The sequence below is a fragment of the Melanaphis sacchari genome, unplaced genomic scaffold (genome assembly GCF_002803265.2).
Source record: "Melanaphis sacchari strain LSU unplaced genomic scaffold, SCAv2.0 Contig42_pilon_pilon, whole genome shotgun sequence".
NCBI lineage: Eukaryota > Metazoa > Arthropoda > Insecta > Hemiptera > Aphididae > Melanaphis > Melanaphis sacchari.
This window is the reverse complement of record NW_020271275.1, coordinates 2,624,392-2,641,980: the sequence shown is the minus strand read 5'-3', so window position 1 is coordinate 2,641,980 and position 17,589 is coordinate 2,624,392. Positions and strand designations below refer to the sequence as shown.

Sequence of the window (17,589 nt, the reverse complement as noted above, 5' to 3'; positions counted from 1 at the left end):
ATGGAAATCGATATTTTTCAATCTGTGTTTGCAAATAAGAAATTCAGACGCCATACGTGTAAGTATATAACAATAATAGGATGGCTTACCAAGCATGCTCATTATTTTCTGTTGCTCCAATAATGCAATTACTCTAAATCTGAACAATAAGCAAAGCATAATATTTTTGAACTTTTAAAATTTATTGTTAAACTTAGACTTATGTTTTTTGAAATAAAAAAAAACCTTCTTCTAAGAAAAGCAGTTATTATCTAAAAATCAAAAGTTTGTATTGCCTGCACAAGACACTTTCTCAAGAGTACAAAAAATCTCAGGAATTCGGAAATATAAAGTGTGTATTTAAAAATCCATAATATTAGAATTTTGATAAATTAATTATCAAAAGAAATATAGGTGTGAGCGTGCTTGACAATTTACTAGGTATGTATAACACATTTTAAAACAATAAAACTGAGTCCAACGACACTGGGTAGTGTACCTCACGACGTTTTGCTGGTGAAATCCACGAGATTTTAATTTATTTCGGTTGACCGGTCGCGTATGCGGTGAGGTGGTTGGGGCTGAGGAGAGGATTAATGACGTCGGATAATAATAAAGGTTTCGTTTTTTTGTAGTCTTTTTTTAAATTTTTTTTTTTCGTTCAAAGGCCGCCACCGCGTGAATATAAAATAATATATTATATATTTTCCAAGCCGATTTATCATTATTTCGCGCGGTTGAAATGCCGAGGTCGCGGCGCTATTTGAACGCGGTCGTCGAAAAGACAACGTAACTATATATTATTATTGCAATGTTATAATAAAATATATTGTCGTTATTGTTTTGGAACAGTTTTCTTCAAAAAAGTTTTATACGCATTGTTATGGTCTAGACGAAAAATAATACATTATCGACTAAATATCGATAAATTAATATCGATCGAGATAAAAACGATAATAATCGATAATCGTGCTCGTAAATCAACATTCCTTTAAGAAAAGTGAACACTTTTAGCCGATGTACAATGACATAATATCATACATAGACCAACTAACACAGTACGACCCGTCGATGATTAAAATTTTGCAAATAGCGTTCAGCCCAGACGATGTAAACTATGTATATAAAAATAATACAATTATATTTATATACGTATATCATGTTCCTAAAGCAGTGGTGATGAGCGCAAGAGGGTGGGTGCGTATGTGCGTGCGTGCATGTGTGCGTGCATGTATTTGTATATGTATGTGTTTATGTTACGGGTAAAGTACGAAAGACGTATAACGTGAACACTTAACACTATATATCCAAACCTATTGGATAAAGTAAAAAAAAATATATTTATGAAACGAAAATAACGGTTGTACCTTTAAGTTTTAGACAATACGGGTAGAGTCAAACTAACAGAAGTAGAATGTAGAAATTTGCTATTTTCGACAGTTTCTATTAACGGTAATCAGCACTGTGAACTCGGAAATAAAAATGGCACCATTCTTTAGCTGTATTAGAGAAATCAATAAATTTACCGTATGTCCTGAACCGATAATAAATAATGTAGAATTTTCAGCCACAAAAATACTTTTGCGTGAAATATTTGCACAATATTTTTCAAGTGGTCAAGGCTTAAAAAATGTCAAACCAAATGTCAATAAAATAAATATAAACGTAAATCCGGGAAATACTTCACAATTAAAAATGTCAGTTAAAATCAATTTTCTCTAATAAATAATTTTATTGTACCTATTCATGTTTCGTTTTAAATTTAAATTAAATAACAACATTTCGTGTAACACGATCAAATATTACGATAACAGTTATCATCTCATCAGTAATTATTTTTTGGGTTAGTAATTTAGTATGATTTGGTTTTCAATACTAGAATAAGTCTGTATAATTGAAGTAGATACATGAAGTATATGGTGCGTTGATCGTGTTGAACAAATATTGTTCTTTTATGATTATAATATAGTAATATTTTATTAAGAGTTCACTGGGCAATGTATACATTATACATATTTAAGATGGGTAATTTTATATTATCCAGGTAATATATACACTACTCCTTTTTTTATACCTTACCCGTAACACAATATATAAAATAAATTATACATTTTACATTGTATACCACGAAATGGTACGACGTAAGCTGTTGTAGCTATCAAAAAATTAAGTATTATTGTCAAGTTCAAAGTTACAACTCTATAAAACGCGCATTACCAATGACGTTTACGTAAACGTGCGCCCATTGTTCTTGGTTTTTTTTTTTTTTTTTTTAATTTAAACGAACCTGTGCATGCATATATTATACACAGTTTTGTAAAGTATACTCGAGTTAAAGTATTCAAGTACTTTTTGAATAATCAAATACGTATTTTAAATAATTTTAAAAAAAATACTCGTATATTGAATAAAAATGAAAGCATTCAGCTCAGTTGATTTATAATAAGACAAAACAAAATGTTGTGTAAACAATTCAAAAATATTCGAAACTTTGAAACTGTCTATAAATACTTTAAATTATCCGTATTCGTACGGAAGTAGTTTTTTCTCGGTGTATTCATTCTAGTGTTTAAGTACGACTTTTTTCGAAATAAGTATTTGTATCTGTATACTTGAGCACTTTTAAAAAGTATCTTTTACAAGACTGAGATTACGGTGTACGTGTTTTACGCACCGCATAGGCTGTGAATACAGTAAACGAAAACGGAAAGGAAAATACGATAGTGCTGTGCGGAGGTGGGAGGAGGGTGAGAAAACGATGACGTACGCTGACAAAAAACTGCCGACGAAGCTAACACACGTAAGATACATGAAATTGTGTATGGATCGGCGTACACCTCCTTCGGGAAGCCGTCGACCGCGACGTAAGTCGAATAACGCGTATATGCGTGCACGCATAATATTATATATATATATTCATTTATAAGTGCGCGCACGTATGTCCGTGTGTGTGTAGCTTAGGTCTTACACTCCTTAAGTGCGCGTGTGCATTTACTAGCTAGATATGTATACATATATATATAATATGTATAGTGTTCCGGGGTGTGTTTAGCCTAAAAAAGCCGAGAGCCGGTGAAATCGAAAATAGAGTCACGGCGCTACAGGTCAAATCGATTTTGGGAGAGATGATGGCCGGAGTTTACACGCCCACATACCGTTTCACCGCCACCGCCACGGCTCAATCCGCGCGCGACCCGCACCGTACAACGCTACACCCAAACCCGGTGGGTGTCGGTGTAACAGTGGTCTACGATAGTGCTGCTGCTGCTACTGCTGCTGCTGCTGCTGCTGTCTCCCCGTACATTGTATACAGTGTACACAACCGCCACCAGAAGCACCCAGCACCACGACAGTGCGCTATTACACACACACACACACACACACACACATAATATATATATATGTACGTATGTATTCAACTCGTCCAGCCACACCATCGCTCGTTTCTCACTATGTCTCGCCCTCTCTATGTCTCTCACCCTCTCACCGCACGGTTAGGTATATATATATATCCTATCGCGTGTATGATTTAGATCTGGTACACTACCGATGTGACCTATATATATATAGTTATCTTCGTGGAGGACGGGTGACGTTGGTCGAGTGGGTCGGATATGTATGACCGGAGGGGTGTACAATATGCGTTCCGCACACCCACATATCGGCCACCCTAGCTGCAGACTCTAACTCCGTAAACCACTGTACCAGTGTCCGACAAACCGACCTATGCTGCCGCCTTGCCACAGCATCGGCAGAATGAAGCCGACGTCGGAGCAGCACAATCGCGGTGGCGGGATAACCGTATCTTCTCGTTGCAGGTAGACATTATGTATATACATATAAATGTAATATGTATAATGCATAATATATTATGATACTTATATCAATACACATGCGCGCCGCACCTAATGTGGGTCAACTGGTCCATGCACGCCATAATATTCACTGTATTGTCATCAACGCAGACACACCGTCACGGATTCCAATAATATAATATACAGATCTATGGCCACGTGACTCAGAGAATTGGGGAATCATATCATACCTAATTTGCCATTACGCATAATAACCCTCTGTGGTGTACACTATTATCAATTGTACGTGTAGATATACTAAATTAGAGAGGTGTGGATTATTTGTTTTTAATAAATAATTTTTTTATGTCTTCATAACTCTATTGACTTATTTCCTTGAATGTTTATTGCATAAATATTTGTAAACTATAACCATCACCTATAATATAGTCGTTTAAAATATTAAAATTGAAAGTGATCGAACATTTAAATTGAATAATTTTTCAAGTCACAATCCAGGAATAAAAATTAAATTTATTAACATTTCAGTCAAATTTATCATAAAAATTTTTTTTTCAGATATAATAATATTTTGTTTTAAAACTCAAAGAATTTTGTGGTGGCATATATTTCTAAACATAACGATATGTGTGTTTGTGGCACGTCTAACCAATTTTATGAGCAGACGGGACTACCCCTATAATCTACATAGATATTCAATAATAATAGAAGAAAAAAAATTACTCTATTAATAGGCTAGTGAATGTAATATAATCGTATAAGAAAGAAATATACGATAGAACAAATAAAACGTGAGACGTATGCCATCACTTAAAACGAAGTGTATCAGTCCACCCATCTGGTTAGGTGCGATCTATCATTAAAACACTGAGTGTATATTGAAAGTAAATTTTCAACGATGGCAAGCAATCATTTCGTTAAGAAGGTGATTAATAAATAATAAATCAAAAAGCCTGAATGTTAAAAATGTTTTTTTTTTTTTTTTTTATCAAGAAATAAAATTATCTGACATGTATATGACGCGTACGTGAAAAAGCGTTCTTAAGAATTTTTAAACAAGAAGTTGGACACATTTTATTTTTTAATAAGAGAGAAGGCAATGTTTAAAAAAAAGCCGAACACGAAAATTAAAATAACTACACGTCATATTTTTAACAAATCGTATCAATTTATAGTTATTTATCTATCAACTATATACTGTGCACGACGCACAGTATGTTTATTATACTCCAGTCATTACAAGTTTCACCGTACATCGTATATATGTGATGTAATAATGTACGTTACACTAGCCAACCTATTTCAAATATTCCAAAAACAAATTTTACCATCAATGTACATTGTACACTCTATTCTTATGAAAGTCCCTAAAGATCTGTATAAAAAAAATAAGGTCGGAGTATTAGCGTGACGTATCTGATAATACAGTGATAAACAAACGATTTAAATGGATAGTTTTTTCCTGAATTTAATGTGTTTGTAGTATTGAATAAGTACCGATATAATATTAAACAACAAACGCGGTGTATTACACGCACAAAATAATATATGCACACAATGTGTATACAGAGAGTAAGAGAATATGAGATCCGTTTAAAGTTTAGACGAGTTTTTTACAAGAGAGTGACGGCGAAGGAAAATATATACAATTTCTTCGCATGCACTTATATAATTTTATTTGTGTGTATTTCCACATTTACTCGTAGATCGCCTAAACTGTCTAAACTTTAAACGTATTTATCGATCTACTATGAGCACATAACCGTACAACGGATAAATATAATATAATATATCATAATAAATTTATCAGTAGGTACACACTAACGTTTTTTTGGTAAATGCTCTTTCGAGTTTGTACATAACTCATATAAAATATACCATCACACATAAATGATGCAGTATATTATAATGATGTCTTATACATATGTTTAATTAGAATTTGAATTGGGTATAATTATTTGAGTATTTTAAAGTATTGTATATTGTATTATACCGCTTTATATTGCAAATTTTATCACCTACCTAATGTGTGTTATCATCTGAGAAGTATTTGTAATAATAATATTTTATTATACTATTATTTTAAAAATTTAAAACAATTTTGGAAATCGAAGTATTACAATAGTACAATAATAATACCATGAGCTAGTGATGTAAAAATAGTAATTAGAAAAACGTATCGGGTGAATCGTTAAAAAAAAAAATCATGGTTTTTTGTTATTTTATATTATAACGTACAATTTGGATAAACAGAAGATGATATAGAAATGAAATCGAGTTTAAAGAAAAGGTTAAATGCCCAAAATCCTGACGACCTTGATAAAATATATGAATATACAATGAATAAATTGTTTAATTTTGACGTATTAATGTTTATTAATAAACTCATATTTCAACAGTTTTGTTTTGAGTTTTTAAAAAAAAACAAAACGTTGCACAATGAATTAACTATAATATATTTCTTGGAATAATACTAGCATATTTTATTATCGTAATAAAACTAAATTAACATGAATAGTTTTATCATTCATATTAAATTATTTTTTAAATAATATTCATATACTAAACCCGTAATCAACTAAAGCAGAATACAAAATTATTCAATTATATTTCAATCAATTAATAATATATTAAATGCATTTTAATTTTTTATGAGCAATTAAAAGTCAGTTTGATTGGATCTATGCTTTTTAAATAATTTTAATGAGTTTATAGATACTAAAATCAGTAATTATGAATAAAAAAAGTAAATATCGAACTGATTTACCAAAAAACAATATAATGTTTTACGTTAAAAAAAAAAAATCATCTCTTGTAGAATGACAAACCGATTCAAATGAAAACATTATATTTACGTACATTATTATTGATATTAAACATAAATAAAATAAAACACATTGTAATAATTACAATAATCTTGCATGTCTTAAGGTCATACATTTTATTATAATGTAATGTAGGTAATCGCCGAATTTGAGCAATTTAAACGATAATAGTTGTACAATGTTATTACGTATTTCACAACAATAATATTATGTTTACAATGATTAAAATTGGTATTTTATAATATATACGAAGTACATATTATTATTGTATTGATTAAAGTATAAGATAATAATATTATTAAATATAAATTGTAGAATAAAATTATTGACTCACCTCCGTAATTCGGTCTTACTCTTTTGTCGTAACTGCCGCTGAACGAATCGAGTATGGCCGAAATGTTCACGTCTCCGAACATACTACTGCTGAAACAAAGCGATACAATCGTCACAGTTTGTCATTCAGAACGACCATAGTGCAAGATTGCTATGAAGTATCTCGCACGGAGGTCTTGTGCACTATAATAGTGCTTTGTAAAGTATTTATAATAATATGGTACCTATAACATTTTATTTATATACTAAATAAAATGAATAACGATGGGTTTTTTATGACAGCTGTAGCTTGCTGATAAACACATAATTCATAGAATATTTAATAGTTATAAGATTATAAACAAACGTAATACAGGGAAATAATTATAGGAGATATTATATAATAATATAGATAATGATTACTAGAAGCTTACAAAAAAAAAAAAATAATAATAATAATAATAATAATAAAATTATAAACGAATAAACAATAAATTGAATTACTAACAAAAAAACGATTTCTTTTAAAACGCATTGATTGTCATGTCAATAATTACTTTCACAGTCTCCTATCCTATCACTGCCGAGTTAAATGTGGGAACGGCCATTTCTCAAGTGATCATCGCATGTGCTCTATGCTCGAGGTTGTATATAGCTTCGTATAAAGGATATCCATTTTACGAACATCTCATCTTAACTTGTATATAACATAAATCGGTCAAATGCAATAATCGTTTCACCACTACATTTGCAGTAATGCCACAAAATGACTCCACTCTCAACTTTAATTAAGAATATAAATAATCATACACCAATATCACATTTAATGTATCGCCATCAGTTTAATGATATAATACAATCTCCAAATTTATTTGATCATCATCAGTCCATTCCCATTATTATTAACAACATAATTAAGTATAATTAACTTCAAAAATCACTTTTAACAATTTAATTTACATGTATTTCAGTGTTTAAGAATAATATATTACATAGAATTTAACCTATATTATTTTTTATTTGTTTAAATAGTTGTTGAAGTATAATTTTAATACTTGATTTCTTAATAAATTCAAAAAAAAAAAAATTGTATTTTATTATTTATTTATTTATTTATTTATTTATTTATTTATTTTTTTTTTACTACAGTTATTGTTACTAGTATTAGATTTAATAATACAAGTATAAACAAATGTTTCATTTTGTAATACAAATTTAATAAATACCTACTGAAATATTTTAAGAAAGTTCTAAGTTTCTAATATTTAAATTTGGTGCACACATTACACCTTAGTTTGTGTTTGTATAGCAACGCCTATTTTTTCATAAGTAATGGATTTTTAAATATTTTTTTAAGTAATTTCGATCCATAGCATGGTTTTAAAACCAAAATGTTATAATTTTAATTTATTCACTATTTGAAAATACATAGACTCTTTTCCATTCTTAAAATAAACTTAAATACCTCTAGACTTACATTTTTATGTAAATTTCGATATATTTTTTTCAATTCTTTCAACTGTACTTGTATAATAGATTTATTTTCAAACTTTAAATAACTGTTACTCGTCTAGTTTTAAGTATAGAACCATAATATTATAATAGGTTTATGAAAAAAAATGGTTTAAACAAATAAGAATGTCGTACAATACTGTTGAAACAAATAAATAAATAAATAGAGACATAATTATTATTTTTGATACCTATCCAAAAATAATAATTACAAGATAATATTAGTTATAAAACAATAATTTTATATTTGTCAGCTGGCGCGGCGTGTAGGCAATATAGGTACGTCACCGTGTAGATTGTTTTTAGACGCATAATCATGTGAATTCACAATCCTTTCTAGCTAAGTCAACTTCTATTTATTTTTAAATAAAATATTTTGCTACCTACCTACATTTTAATTTTATATGTTGTTCAAAATAAAATAAAAATATTTTTCATAATTTTAAAATACTTAATGAGGATGTTCTAAAATATAATATGATTCCTTTAATCATCTTAAAATATGCTATTAACATATATTTCGTACTATCAATCGCTCTATTTTATAACACTAACCAACGAATATACTAATAGTCACGTTATTAAGAATATCATATTACTAATAAAATTACTTATTATATTATATAATGTAGGTAGAAAAAAAAATATTCCAATAAAAATATTTTCTTCGTAATAACAACTAGGGGGCTCTACCCTCTGCTTGATTTACTCACCAACCTCTTTTATAACCTTAAATATTCAGGCTTATCTGTTTATTTTTTCTTTTAATTGTTTTCTTTGATTTCTTGTCGTGATACTCTTTTCTTTGTTTTATTTTTAATATTGTTCTTTGTTTTTTCTTGTAACGTGCATTCTTCATTTGATGTTCAAAACATCATTTTACCCATTACAAAAGATCTAATATAAAAAATTTTTGTTGGAAAAAAATAATAATATTTATGTTAATTTATTTAATTTAAAGTAGCCATAATTATTACTTGCTTATGATTTAGTTATAGTTGAAATTGTTTGACAAAACTATCGTATAATAGAAAGATATCAATATTACCTATTTTAGTTATTAGTTCTAAATTTGTAAGTTTAACGTTAACTGTGGCCAATTGAAAAAAATAAATAAACAATTTATTTCAAATTATATACAATACAGGTGATAAAAATATAGATGAAAAAAAAATACATGACTTCTCTTATTATAGGGAGATAATTTCAAATAATCGTTGAACACTAGAGAGTATTTAATAATATATTTAAAAACATAATTCCAACAGTTATTTTTAGGCCTAAAAAGGTAATTTATGCTTTGAATAAAAATTATATTTTTTGATTCTGTGATGATTACTTCCCAACTACCAATGTATATGACCATAACAACTGTAATAGCAAACGACAGTAAGTTTACAGTTAATACATTTTGTGCAATAATTCAGTGATGAAGCTAACTTATATACAATAGTCATATATTAACGAACTAATTTTAGAACCAAAGTATTTGAATTCATTCATCAGATGAGTCAATAAGGTAAAAGTTTTAAGAATAAAATAATATACATAATATACATTAGTATAAAAAAAAATTAATTTTTTTTAGTAAATATTTATTTATGTACTTCAAATGTTTAATATTAGTTTGTTTTTTTCCTAAAAAAAGACTAAAAATTACATAAATATGTCATTATGCCCTTAAAATAAACATTGATCCCTTCAAACAGTGAAATGCGTAGATAGATGCATTTTTCCTATGTGTAAGTCAAAAACAATCTGTTTAATTGCAATATACAGCCTAATTAATATATTAAGTGTGAGTTTAATAAGTAACGCATACTTTTTAATATTTATTATTAAAATAATTACGTCATTATTTCGTATTCCAATTTTAAAAATGTTAATGAATCAACTAACCGTGGGTAAAAACAAAGCAGAAAACAATACTAAAAGTTATTTAACAGCAATTTTGAAAAAAAAGGTAAGCAACCGTATAATATACGATAATATAATAAACGTATGCTATGCACTTGAAAAAATTTTTCATAGTATGAAAAATACAGACCAACAATTCGATACGAAGATAATTTACTTAAGGTATAATTGCAAAATATTATTTTTCTGTTCGATCTCTTTGTAACTTTATATGAATGAAACTACTCCCTTTGCATGTATCCTTTTTAAAAATGAGAGTTCCGATACTGGGCGTGGTGGTTAAAATGACGTTCCGCCAACACGTCATCACATGTCGTGCAAATATTTACTTTCCTACGGAGTTATTAGGTCTCAACGTCTAACCATATATACATAATATATTTTTTGTAAAGGTTCCAATATACGATGTGTGTTTTTCAAAAAAAGACACGTGTATATATGTATAGAACTGTAAACACAAAGTGTGTTTAAAATAAATTTCGTCTAGACTCAGCATTTGATATAGATTCATTAAAAAAATGACATGATAATTATTAGAAAAATTATCAAATTTATAATATGATAATATTACTTTGTACACAAATTTTAATTTTTTTTTAATTTGAACGATTAATTATTCAAAAACTTTACCATTATTGATAGTTTCGATAAATTTAGTATGGCAAATACTATTTTTTACAGATCGGCATTTAAATTTCAACAGTGTTATTAAATTTGTAATAATTTTTTAGTCTTTTATTGGTTATTTTTTTTTTCTTACTTATAGCATACACATTTACTTTAATGTTCCAAAGCACAATAATATTCCGGGGAAAAAATATTAAGCCAATTAAATACTTTCCGAGATAATGCACTGGTTTACCGTTATATTAATAATCTTTATTTATATACGGAACAGCTATTTGGTCAGGTGATCGACATCCAAAGTCCACACAAGACACAGATATCGTATAATGAAAACGACAGAACAAAATACAAGATACGAATCTTCAGAGTTTACTGGAAACCTATCGGATTTTTCTTTTCTTTTTTTTTCGTTATTATTTTTTTGAGATTTTGCCAAGATTGGCAAAGGCTGTGTAGGGAGTCGGTTACTGATATATGTTTTATTGTATCCATATTATATGTACTCAATGTGGCCCGGGAATCGGATAATAGAAAAGTTCGTGAAATACGCTTTGATAGATTTATGAAAGACGTGATATTATTTTTATCTACATTTCAAACCACTTGTCTATTATCACAACAATAATAACATATTGTACCCGATGTTACAGTTATTATTATTGTTATATCTGAATACTACGTCCACTGTATGATCTATGTACCAGATACTATTATTATTATTAAATAGCAATACAATGAAAATATAAAGTCTGAAAGTCAAAGAAGACAGATATTTATAGTATTATTAATTAATCATCTACTACTATTGGATGATTTTATAATTTTTATAAGAATTAGCCGTACTCAAAACTTGTTTTCTGAGTTAATAATTGAAAAAATAGAATAGAAAAAAAATACGCTGTTAGACAATGCATGGGACTAAAGACACGAACTTAAAATAATCAAAAATAAAACGATTTTTTATTCAAAAACAGAGCAGAAGATCAACCAGAAGAGTAGCGTTTAATCAGTGCAAATAATTAATCTCAATAACCTACCGTAGTACATGTATTGCAATACACATTATACACTAAGATTTTGTCATATAATATGTTTCTGTTGAACTATATTCAAACAGTTTTTAAGTATAAGTGTTCAAATATTTTCTAATCTATAGACTTTGATCAGGTTTCGAATATGAACATTAAATAATAGATATATTACTGTTTTTCGTTTTATAATTTCATGCTTTATCGTTCTGATATCGTACAATAGTACTATATATATATACGAGTATATAACTATATTGATAGCAATAGTGTATAATAAACTATTTCATAGTTGTTTAACTGCAAGTTCAAGTCATTGTAGTACTAGTCTTTGAAAATTCTAATTATTGGTATTTTATAACTTTTGGTCCCTTGCAACAGTCATCGATACATAACATCATTACATTGCACTGTAGTTTCCAAGAGAAGAATGTGCTTACAGACTACGCATAAATCTATCTATAAAAACAGCAAGACATGTTGTAATAATAATAATAATATGTGTAGGATGACATGTAATATAATATGTTGTAACAAATTTCGCGTAGTTTTATGTATCGGAAGAGTTTCGCGGCTATAGCACACGTGTTGCTTGAAAGTTAAAACTTTGTGCGAACTCGTCGTTTTCTCGTCAATATACATATGAAATATAATATAATAACAGTATTGCATACGATAGTGAAACACCGATCGTATACAACGCTATATAATATTATGACGATATTTCTCCGGTTTGAAAAATGAATATACAGCATAATATTAAGCCACGCGCGAAAACACTTGAAAAGTACGGCACTTCAAATAGAAAATGCGCACTTTGATACGTGTGCACGTGAGTGTTATGGAAATGACGGAAATAAAAGCATCGATTGACAATATAGTGTTAAGACATTGTTGCTGGTACTGACATTCTACTCTGAGTGCAAGTGTGTACAGTGTGCAGTGCAAGTGGTGTTCAATGACTTTTCCGGCAGTATTTATAATATTATTATTGTAGAGGAATAAGTATGCAAATATAGAGATAATAATATCATTATTCCAGACGAAAGATGGATTTGAACTGTCAAAAATATACGAGTTTCGCTTGATAAGCTACTACTAAGTATATTATTATCATACGGATGCTATTATTAATATTCATCTACCTCTGCGTACATTTTTTTTATGCGGATACTTCTAATCGATTTTTATAAAAAAAAAAAAAAAAAATAATAAAAACGAGAAACAATGATTTTTTTAGTTTAGGCAAACTAAAAAAATAGTAACTGTAAAGTTAACCTCTATGGTGAAATTAAAATTTTCAACAATTTGAAATTAATTCGCTTAAATTTTCAGTGGCGTGACGAACGGAAGAGTTAGGCATACGTAAGTGAATGTTTTCGGTTCTTGATTTTTACCGTAATCATATCTTGAAATAAAGTGAACACGAATTTGTGAGCTTAACGCCCACAGATTAATTAATATGTTTATTTCTATTGAGTAGTTTTTATATTGATTTCATGTTGAGTAAACTAATTTTAATTTTATTTTAAAATACCTATCAACAATAGTAACGTTTGCTAAGTTTTATACAAATACCTATATTACAATTCATAATTTTTTTATTTACTTTTTAATACATTACAATACTGATAATTTAATATAGTTGTTAGCAGTTTGCATAATATTTATAATAAAATATTAATAATTAAAGATTATGTACGGATATTAGCTTATAAAATGTAATTATGAAAAAATTAAAAATAAATAATATCATACCCTAAGTTTTATATTATTAATCACTACTTTTTTTATTACTTGTATTCGTTGATTGATTATTAATATTTTTTTACTGTTATATAGTGTCAAATAGGTAATTTTATTAAAATATGTATATAATGAACTCAAAAACCACTCGATGTCAAGTTAAATGAACGACTGACGGAAAAAAGATTAAACATATTAAGTTCGTATGACTAACTATTTCATTGGAAATAATTTTTTAATAATAATGATTTTTCAATCATTATAGAAGGTTCAGTAGCATCATTAGAGGTCAAAACCTCGTTTGTATTGTGTTATTTCTCGGATGAAGCTTTAAATTATATTTTTACCAATACCGTAGTATAATTTATCGTATACTTATGGTGTCATAAACTTGGGTGTTGGACGCTTTACGTCAAGCTTTCTTTTTTTTTAGAAGTTTGAATTTTCAGAATCTGTCGGATTTCATACTCAACCGGAATATTAATCGTTTTGCTTGGTGCGCATAATATAATGAAATATTATATTCACACAAACGTGATAAAATACACTCAAGTTCTTCTTGTATTTATCATAAAATTGTTCGTTCGGCCAATGAACTATGTTAGAAAAAATATGTATTTTAAACAGTATAATATGTTTTATAATATAAATTATGTATTTATACCGTGTCTCATTGATTTAGGAACTATTTCTCGGACGTTTTATGTTGGATTGAATCTAAAATGTCTTTAAAAAGCTAAGCGTAACTTAAATATATATTTATAGAAATATTTCAAAATTGCATACCTTCCAATACTATTGTTAGTTCAATGAAGTTTTTAAAAAGAAAGTTTTGATTGCGTTCATTGGCCATTGAACAAAATATTGAGTAATTTTTAAATTGATAAGCTCATCGTTTATAATATATTATAAATATAATAAAATATATATACGTATGTATACTAATAGTTATTATGCTACTATCATACATAACACTTTATACATTTAAATAATAATTACTATAAGACATTTATAAAAATAAATTATTTGAAGTAGAAATAAGGTATTTTTATTGATAAAAAAAAAAAAAAAAAAAAAAAAAACATAACATGAAAATCCAAAGTAACATTTAAAAAACGATTGATTTCAAAGTATTATGTAAAGTGGTGTACGAATCAAACGCATAAAAATATTTTATACGCTTAGCTCTACAATAACTGATGACACGATTAACACTAAAACTAAAACTAAAAAAATCCAAATCTAAGTACCCTACCACCGTAAACTGTCGAGAAAATATGAAACACGCATAACATACATGAGCCGAATTAAAAACAAAAATTAAAATGATAATAATAACGACATTACGTCCGGAAGACAATGAAAATATTTTGTCAGTTAAATTAATATTATTACCGAAGCAATACATAATATTATGATACAGATACACCTCAGCATCGAGAACTGTAATTGCTTAAATCAAACATATCCGTTTGAGTTAGACTTCTATTATAAGTATCTACTAACCGGGGTGAACATAATTTATGTTGTACAACAAAATATGTAGACACTACATACCACGTCTTATTCGCTGAAATTTAAATGCTGTTTTGAAATATCGATATAAACAGAGTTCTCGTTTTACTAATTTGATGTGTATCTAACCCTACCTAACCTAATCTGACCAGAAAAACCTTGATCACTTAAAAAGATAATGTGTAAAAAAAATAAAATATACTATAAGTATTTTAACTATCGTAGATTTTTCAGTTACCTATACTTGTATACCAGTAATATTTATGTTAGGAGTGTTTCTAATATTTATAAATAAATACAAATCGAATTATTGGTGACATGATTTCGTATACCTATATTAAAATATAAGTTTTATAAAATTAATAATTTTAATATTTGGATAGATATACGTGATTATAATTTTTCAGTAGAATTTTCAGAGAAAAATACATATTATATTTTTATTGTTTTTAGGGTTTTCTTCGTTTACATACAAAAAAAATCACCTCTAAGATTAGTCTTCTACTCACGGTAAAGGCCTTTTTCCGTAATTAAGAGGGGGTAATAAGGTTGGGGAAAGCGTGTTGCGGTACTGGAACATAATATAATAACAATAATATTATATAAGTATTTTATATACGCGATAACAATATAATATAATATAATATTATGTGTAGTGGTGCGTTACACTCGAGTCCCGGGCATTGTATTCGAAGCGCGTTTCGAGGACATACCCTCGCTGTATATGCATTTGTATATCTATACACTAAAATCCCGGCTCGAACGAGCTCTTTACGTCTCGAGGACACAACAATAACGGCGGCGGCGTTTATATAGTGGCTGTTCATCGCGTTTATTAGTATTATATTATTATTGTTATTATATTATTGTGTATAATATATACATATAATATTATGGTGAAATTAAAGTGTACATGAGCTCCGTCGAGTCTCTCGAAATCTAGGTTATGGTACTCGAATATGACAGCTCGCCCCGAAAAGACACTTTGATTTGCGTGAGGATTTTAAGGGTGTGAAAAGTGGTACCTACAACGACTTACAAGGTCCTTCCCATTTGGTTTTTGTCGCATATCTCGGTAAGTGTTTGTGCACAAACGACGAGAATTAGCGTATAAACGAAGCACGAACGTGCGATCTATAGGCATAAGGATAATTAATATCATCCAAAGTGAAAAGGAAAGGGGGAGGGGGCAACCGATCCAATGCCCCTCTCACAGTGTAGTGTTTACAACAATTCGGTAAGCTTTTGTGCACGAATCATCGCGTAGTACTTGAGACATAAACGATAAAAAATAAAAATTTAAATGTTTTAAAAACGGAATAAAAAGAGTATACTCACGCGGCGTGCGTGCAGGGCGTAGATGGGGCCCAAAAGGCGACGCAGGCCACCAGCCACGCGGACATGCGACGGACGGCCGCTGCTGACGACAAAGACGAAGACGACGAGTGCCGACGGGTGTTGGTCGCGTGCCTCATGGTCGGCGGCGGCAACGGTGACTTGGCGTCGGACGCGACCACGGCGTCGGTGGCCGCGTACGGCTGTCGAGCGCGGCTATCGGTGGCCACGGTGGCCCGCGGCCGGTGCGGGCCGTGCCCGTTTCGGTCGTGATGGCGGTGGTGATCGTGATGATGATGATGGTGGTGATGGTGGTGACGATAATAGTTGTGGTGATAGTGGTGATGGTTGCGGTGATCGTGTTGGTGGTTCACGACGGCGGCACTGCGGGCTGCCCGCGCGTCGGCACCGGCGCCCGAATTTGTACGACGGCGAGGCCCCGCCGCATCATCGTGGTCGTCCGACGGCACGGGCGGTGGCGGTTATGCCGCGTCGTCGTGGTCCCGCGGCCAACCACCGATCTCACGGCCGCCTCGAGGAACCATATGACGACGTCGTCGCGGTCGCGGTCGTCGCGTAGATAACGTGGTGGTGGTGGTGGTGGTGGTGCGTCTGGCGACCGCCAACCGTCTGCTCACGCTTCGCCGGCATGCTCCACGGCTTGGCCCGACCGTCGGTCGTCCGGGAAAACGCACAGTGCAAGCCAATCACGACACGATCCGCAGACTGTGCGTGCGTCTGCTGCCCTCTTACGTCAAACCAACATTACATTATCTAATCCTGTCTTTAATCCATGACGGACGACTCTGGCCGGGATATGTCCGGACGGAGCCGGGCGCCGCGTATACACATCGACGCGACGCTACCTTTACGCAGTAGATGCGACGACGCTGCGCGGCCTAGAAGGCGGTGGCTGGCGGGAGGAGGAGAGAAGACAATGACGACGACGAGGGCGCGAGATCGCTGCTACCGAGGCCA

The 17,589-nt window shown here is 30.6% G+C and overlaps 1 protein-coding gene across 4 annotated transcripts in view; it reads right to left on the bottom strand.

Moving 5' to 3' along the window:
* Positions 1-16,985, bottom strand: part of LOC112597619 (gamma-aminobutyric acid receptor subunit beta-like) — a 47,008-nt gene extending 30,023 nt beyond the window's left edge. For 2 of the 4 annotated variants that reach the window (XM_025343730.1, XM_025343731.1), the window contains exons 1-2: positions 16,615-16,851; positions 6,954-7,039 (exon numbers count right to left, since the gene is read on the bottom strand). In XM_025343730.1, coding sequence (XP_025199515.1) covers positions 6,954-7,039; positions 16,615-16,751 — 223 coding nt within the window. In that variant the 5' untranslated portion in view covers positions 16,752-16,851. Of the gene's footprint in view, positions 1-6,953; positions 7,040-16,614 lie in introns of those variants that run through there. The other 2 variants (XM_025343733.1, XM_025343732.1) reach the window with 2 other exon arrangements.
* Between the last annotated feature and the right edge of the window lie 604 nt (positions 16,986-17,589).